Source organism: Corylus avellana, chromosome 9 (genome assembly GCF_965113065.1).
Source record: "Corylus avellana chromosome 9, dhCorAvel1.hap1.2, whole genome shotgun sequence".
NCBI lineage: Eukaryota > Viridiplantae > Streptophyta > Magnoliopsida > Fagales > Betulaceae > Corylus > Corylus avellana.
Window position 1 is genome coordinate 3,856,984 of NC_142498.1, and position 7,564 is coordinate 3,864,547.

General features: G+C 34.2%; 1 protein-coding gene across 1 annotated transcript; it reads right to left on the minus strand.

The window, feature by feature from the left end:
- Positions 1–4,069: 4,069 nt before the first annotated feature.
- LOC132190526 (cytochrome b-c1 complex subunit 7-2, mitochondrial) lies at positions 4,070–7,320 on the minus strand. Its single transcript, XM_059605545.2, has 4 exons — positions 7,131–7,320; positions 6,884–7,041; positions 6,060–6,107; positions 4,070–4,469 (listed from the first exon to the last, which is right to left on the minus strand). Exons 1-4 carry the CDS (start codon positions 7,222–7,224, stop codon positions 4,401–4,403), a joined length of 369 nt encoding a protein of 122 aa, XP_059461528.1. The 5' UTR covers positions 7,225–7,320; the 3' UTR covers positions 4,070–4,400.
- Between the last annotated feature and the right edge of the window lie 244 nt (positions 7,321–7,564).

The window sequence follows — 7,564 nt, forward strand, 5'->3', positions numbered from 1 at the left end:
AAAGAAAAAAGAAAAAAGAATGGATAAGAACATCATTTAGACCGACTTCTTAACAACACGGTCGATTTTTGGACAATCGGACTGGTGACGGGTTTTTGCAAAGAATAATGCTAAAAAGAAGACATGAATTAAAATTACTATTGAATCAGATACATTACGATAATCAAGTTAATAAATTGAAAAATGATATTTTACATTCTACAGTCATTCTCCCATCATATTTCACTGACGTGACATGCTCAATCCACTCATAACTTCTTTTTTTTTTTTTTCTTCTTCTTTTTAACTAAGATTACATAATGCAAAATAACTTTTCTCTAATAAATATGTTGAGAGGAAAAAGAGTTTTTGGAAAGAGTAATAGTGAGTGACCACTTTAAAAGAAAGGCTGCCATCAGATGCTTGTCATGTAACGGACTTATTGCAGTCTGATTATTTTCATGTTGTGGGGTGTTTCTACCAACAATTGCCACATTTAAATTTGATCAACTTTTGATTCTAATTTGCAAAATATTTTTGGTTTACACAAATCTTATTGTACCAAATTTATAAAAACTGATTCCATTGTTAAAGTAGACAAGTAGTCGAATTATGTGATGAGAGAAACCAATAAAACCTTTTACATTACACTTTGGCATTATTCTTCATAGTTTTGGTTTATATTCTGCGTTCTGTATATACAGAATACAAGCTGAAAATGATAAACGTCTTCAATTACTGGCGTAATAATCCCACCTTGCATTCTATGCACACAAAACATAGAACGCAAACTAGTTCCATCCCTACACCGGCTCTTCTCCCAAAGATTAGCTGTAAAAATGCCCCAATGGTATTCCCTATCCATTTGTAGTTGGGTGAATGAAAACAGCACGCCGTGTGCTGTGAATCAGGACTCGTGCATAAGTTTGTCCAAAAAAGAAAAAAGAAAAAAGAAAAAGAAAAAGAAAATAAGCTCATATCCATTCTCATTGCTCCAAATGTCCAAAAACAATAAATAAATTGTGAGAAAGATGATTGACAAGAGATTGAAATTCTCTGTCCTCATTTAATTCCAGAAAAGCAACTACACGTATATGCAATGAATCTTCAGTCAGATTGCAGGTTGAGATGGTTGTTTTCAATTAGCATGGTGATGCAACCCTACTTCTCTCAATCATACAAAAATGGACATCCTAACAACTCAAACCATCACTTCAGATATATATATATATATATATATATATAGTTTCTTCTAAATTTGACCCACAATCTCAAATTTCAACAAAAATGCAATCTTTGGTTCCTTCTTGTTTAATGTAATACAGGCTGAAAACAGTCTCACAAAAATAGACACCGACCCAAAGCCGAGCCGAGTCGAGAGCCGTCCAAGAGGCTCGGATCGGCTCAAATTAAGGCGGATTTTGGCTAGCCCTACCCAAGAGGCAAAGAGGAGGATGGTTAATAATTGCTAGAAGGCTCCTCCATTAAACACACACGGCTGATGGTATCACATTCACATGGAATGTCCAACAGTAGATAAAATTCCACGAGGCCTGCTTATCCTCAACTCAAGTCTGCAATATCAGGATGGAGATATTACAGGCTGAAAATGCTTCATGTCAATTTCTGGCCATCTTTCAGTCATTTATTTTTCCCTCTGGCAGCTTCATGCTTGTAGGTCCTAATTACATGGACTGCATTTCTCCTTCCAACTTACAAGAATCTCATTGACAAAAATGTACAAAGTTATGGAAACAACCAGCTTTTTTTTTTTTTTTTAATGATGAGATTTTGTTATTCAATTTTAAGAAAAATGATGCTTGTGTAGTTGTGTTACTGCAATATTTATTATAATTTTTTTTTTTTACAAATTGACGTGATATTTAATAATTAATATAATAATTAACAGTAAATAACAATTAACTTTATTTTATTAATTATAAACTGTCACGTCAGTTTATAAAAAACTTAACCTCAAACAATACCGTAAATAGGCAAACCGTCAAATTATTGCTCTACTTGTAAAAAAATGAAAATAAAACAAGCATGAATCAATCACTTCATGGTTGGTAGGTTGTATAGATTGGACAACCAGAGGCATTGGCAGATGCATTCATTTATGGAAACATAGCACCACATAATTGAGAGAGATGTTTGTGGCCGTGAGTTTGATAACAACTTTGAATAATTGCACCTCACCGTCACCGTCAAACAATGTTATTAGCTTATACTTAGATATTATATTTTTATTTTACAGTGGGTGCTAATGCTAATGTGATAGTCTAATTATTATTACCAAGAAATAAATCAAAATATTATAAAATAAAGGGATAAATTCAAAATTGGTTCTTGTGGTTGGCCTAATTTACGAATTACTCCTTGTGGTTTAAAAAATAATTTATCGGTCCCTAGAGTAAGCCAAAATAACATTTTACTCTCTGAGTTCATTTTCCGTTAAATGATTTAACGGGAACTGTTACATTGCCACATTACACTCAATAAAAATAAGACACTTGTTATTTTTTATTTATGTTTTTTAAAAAAGACAAATAAGCTTTTCCACGTCATTTTGAGGCTTTAACACATACTCCACGTCAAATTAAATAAACCCAATCCCTCTATATCCCCAGTGCCGCCATCGTCTTCATCTTCCCCAACGATTCTTGTCGTCATATTCATCTTCGTTTTCATGCCATGGTCTTCAACTTTCCCAATGATTCTTGCCACCATCATCTTCATCTTCCTCCCCCCAAAATAAAAAAAAGGACACAGAGAGAGAGGAATAGATTGTTTCCAATGCTCAGAAACAATTTTTGAAGATACTTCAATGCCCCAAAACAAATCCGAATTTTCATAAAAAGACTGCCAAAAAATGCACTAATCCAAACACGCAGATGCTCAAAAATCTTAGAGTAATTCACAGATCGAAGATCACACCCATCGGAAGATGAAGACGACGACAAGAATCATAGGGAAAGATGAAGACGATGGTGACACAGGAGATATAGAGGGATTAGGTTTATTTAATTTAACTTTGTGTGTTAGAGCCTCAAAATGACGTGGAAATGGTTATTTATCATTTTTTAAAAGCATAAATAAAAAAGAATATATGTCTTATTTTTATTGGGTGTAATGTGCCAATGTAACGGTTTCCGTTAAATCATTTAACGAAAAATGAGTTCAGTGAGTAAAATGTTATTTTAGCCTACCTTAGAGACCTATAAATTATTTTTTAAATCACATAGAGTGATTTGTAAATTAGGCCAACCACAAAAACCAATTTTACATTTATCTTTAAAATAAAAGTGTGATGTATAGTGTTACTACTCATGTACATAAAAAAGTCCGATATGAATACTTAAGAATTTTTAAGCTATTTTATCTTCAATTCTCAACAATTATTTTTAAATTAAATGGTTTATCACTTCATTATTTATCACTTACTATAGTAAATAGACAAATGCTATACATCACTACTTAATCTTACTTTTATCTTTCTATACTAACATGAAAGGTATAGTAATCCTTATATATATAAAAAATTATAAATAATAAAGTGATAATGGTAATGTGGTAATATCTCAACAGTTTAATTTAAAAATAATAGTCGACATGCAAAATACTGTTTTGATCCAAGCCAGCATTGTTTGAGTTGACAATTAGACAAAGTATGTTACACTTTCCAATTTTTTTTTTTTTTTTCAAAAAAAAAAAAAAAATCTAAATAATATATTACCATCTCATAAGTCACCATCTCATAAAATTCCAACTCCAAACTACAATCTATTAGTGAGTTGTTTAATATTTCTCCTTTTAAATAGGGTCCAATTTTTAAAAATAATCAACTAGTTTGGTCAGGGGGATATATTTCAGTCTAAACAAGTTTATTGCATTCATCAAATTGAAGACGTTCACAGAAGTGTCTTAATTATTAGAAACAAAAGGAAAAAGATCACACACAAAACATCTTCAAGAAGAAGCATCTAGGGCAAAACTTTCAAACACTAACCATTCTGTTTCTTTTGGTCGGTCCCCATAACAAACATGCCTAGGAGACGGTAACAAGTTTATTGCATTCAATCATACGAAATAAGTCCAAAGTAGCACTTTATTATTAGAAATAAAAGGGTCTGCCTGTGCAGGAGAACCAATAAGTGATACCATTCAAACACCAAAAATTAGAAAATCAAACTTTGAAACAGAGACACAATCCATCTCCACTTCTAATATGAAAACAATTTTCCACATCTACTAACATAATCTCATTCAGGCTATATCTCCATTCCTACATAGTGATGTTTAAGACTTAAGTTTTTTTTTTTGAAAAGTAAAAGTTTCACCATTTCACAAAGATTTATGGGTTGTACCCGGGGGCGAGCACAGCCACCCTCGAGTTTCGATGGAATGAGAGGCGAAGTTGTTTAGGGAATTGTACGCTGATAGAGAGGCAAAGCTCCCAAAGCCTCACGTTCTGCCCTCTCCCTTTTCACCTGCAAAACGTAAGCAACAAGACATTTGCTCACATATTTGGACCTTATATAATCCTTTATTGAATTGTTTGATGTCATGGTCAAAATTTAAACCAAACTATTTCCGTTGATGAGAAGTAATTATCCTTGGTAATTTTTTAATTTCTTTTGGGTTTTACACAGTAAAATTAATGATTGTCAATCAATCTTGCAGACAACATAACATACAAATGAAATCTTATGCAGAGCAAGTTATTCTGGACCACCTGGGTAGCCAACAGGACCATCATATAACCAAGCCTATGTCATTTTGACAAAGTTTGATCACAAAATTTATGCTGATATAATAAAAAGATGATGCCAATTCCCAAGTATTCTGGTTTGTATGCCTAGTAATGACGATATCAGGTAAAAAGGATATAAGGCACTTCGCACTGAACAGATTTATAGATGCCAAATGCACACAGAATATTCTACATTTTCCCTAATGTGCGCTCAAACAAGTTGATTTTCCAACGTATTTGATACTTTGGCGAAAGTGTAGTACAGCCATAAGTGAGCTATCATGGTATTGGTACACACTGTCCTCTTTGTCAGCATCTTTGAGGCACAAAATTATAAGGGGAAAGACGACAGTGTGTACCAATAGATTATCATTATTTAAGGGGGGAAAATATTATCTTCTAGTGGCATAAATGCCCCTAACGATACACTATCATTAATGTTCTACAACCTCCCTTCATCATAGGTGAACCCATCTTGACAACGTATCCTTGTTTAAGGATCCACCACCAAATGTACCGGTACATGTAACTTCAAAATACTTGAGTTGAAAAATGCATGAACTTTGGCAGAAAGCTGACGAGATAGTAATGACCAAAACTTTAATCTCATACTGTCCACCACCTTTATTAGTAAGACCATATCATCACTATGATCATAATGAGTTATCCCCATCTAACAGCATATATTTCATCCCATACCTTATTCTATTTCCCATAGAAAAAGAGAGCATAATATAGACATAGACAATCGTGCAATGAATAGCTATGCACATCAGAATAAATAGTAAATCATGTTTCTCTCTTAAATTACTATTTGGAAATAAACCATAACCCATCCCTTCAAATCTGGAACCAACATGCAAATTCAGGGACTAAACCAACATGAAACTCATCTCTAACATACTCTGACACAGTATGGGATTATATAAGCAACATAATAAGGATATAACATTGTATTAATCACTTGTAGGTACCAAAAACCAACTTAATAGGTTACCTATTCTGGAAAGAAACAATGATAAAGTAATTGAAAACTCCCATAAAGGAAGAACAACATAAAGATATCGTTGGTGATATAGATGTAAATTGAGTAACAACATGAATCCAGAGCACTATGTTTAACAGCAAGGTAACAGAGGGTAATAAATCTCATCAGATGGATCACTAGGATCATCATTATCAGCACAGATCATGTGAAGCATCATTATCAAGGCATTAATAAAAACTGTGTAATAAGGGTATTAAGGATCATCCCAACAAAACAGGGTCACAAAATTGGTAAGTACGTAAATTTGATAAACATTATTTCTTGAGAGAATCCACTTACAAGGGCCAGCATTTCTTGAAGGTAGCTCCTGAAGGGTGTTTGCATTTCCTGCAAGGGGTAAAAAGACTAATAAGGGCAGTGGCAATTCAGATCATAGTTGAAACATGTTGTATACAGTTCCACATTTGAAAACCTCAGCAGACGGCTTATAATACTTATCCCTTTTAAGGTATTTCCAGAAACAGAAGTGAAGACTATGGGTACACAATTTACTAAATAGTTCAGTGACCTAATTTAATACCTAGTGCCAAGGTGAATTGTTTAATCACACTTGAAATTATACATATCCAAGTGTCTATTGCCAATATCAACACAAATTGGCCAATACAGAACCAACACCAATTGCAACAAAAAACACAATAACATAGCCTGTAACTTATCCATCAAAACGACAGCTTTTTCAGAAAACCCTGAAACAGCAAATTTAGCAAAAAAAAAAAAAAGTTTCTGTGAAACGTAAGACTCATTTCCCAGCAATATCAACGAACGCTTACTACAATTGCATCTAGTGACTAACACTAAAAACAAAATCTAATGCAACTCAACAATGATCAGTATGACACACGCATTTACCCATACCAAGGCCCCAACCTTTGAATCCAAATCCTCTTTTCTCTCACTCAGAACAAACCAATTCTTAATACCAGTAATCTTGTTCTGAGAGAACCTCTAGCATGAATTATCAATCCAAGCAATTCTATAAATATAAAATGAAAAATACATCACACGTTCCATTTTCTTCTCGCGCATGTTTTCTCGGCAACCAAACAGAAAATGATAGAACCTAATAAAATAACATCATAATAGATCGAATGAAGGAAAACCTGAAGGTTTTCGGGGAGGTAGTCGTGCTTCATGGAGAGGTCCATGGCGCGCTTGAGACGCTGGTTACGCGCGTCCACAATCTCCCTGGGCAGCCGATTCAGGGCCTCCTTGATATCCAGATCTTCGTAGGGGTCGTACAGATCGTCGTATCGAAGCCCTATTTCTCATTCCAAATCACACCAAAAAATCAGCATACATAAAACACATATGAGAGACGAAAATTAGGGTTTGGGAGAAGTGGCGGACCGTATCTACGGAGGCGTCTGGTCATGGATTTCATGTGCTGAGCTGCGAACCAGTTCTTCTTCGGGTCCAGAAACGTCTGCAGGAACGACGCCATTTTGGCTTCCTCTCGTTCACTCTCGCTCTCTTCGATAGATGGGGAAATGTGCGTCCCTTCTCTACTCCCTGATTTTTCTTCTGGAATGATCGTTTACCAAATGAACCGGATTTTGTTAGAATAATTTAAAAAGAAAAAAGAAAAAAACAAAAATTGAATAGGCTTGACTAGTTTATTGGGCCATGAAAGGCCCCAAAAGTAGGCCCATAATCCAAGAGTTTTGTTTCCATTTGGGACTTCTACAAAGTCATGGCCCATTTTTTTCTTTGGGCAAGATAAGTAGATAACATATATTAAACAAAATTGTAGCTAATATATAATTATTTTGAGCCTTTTATGG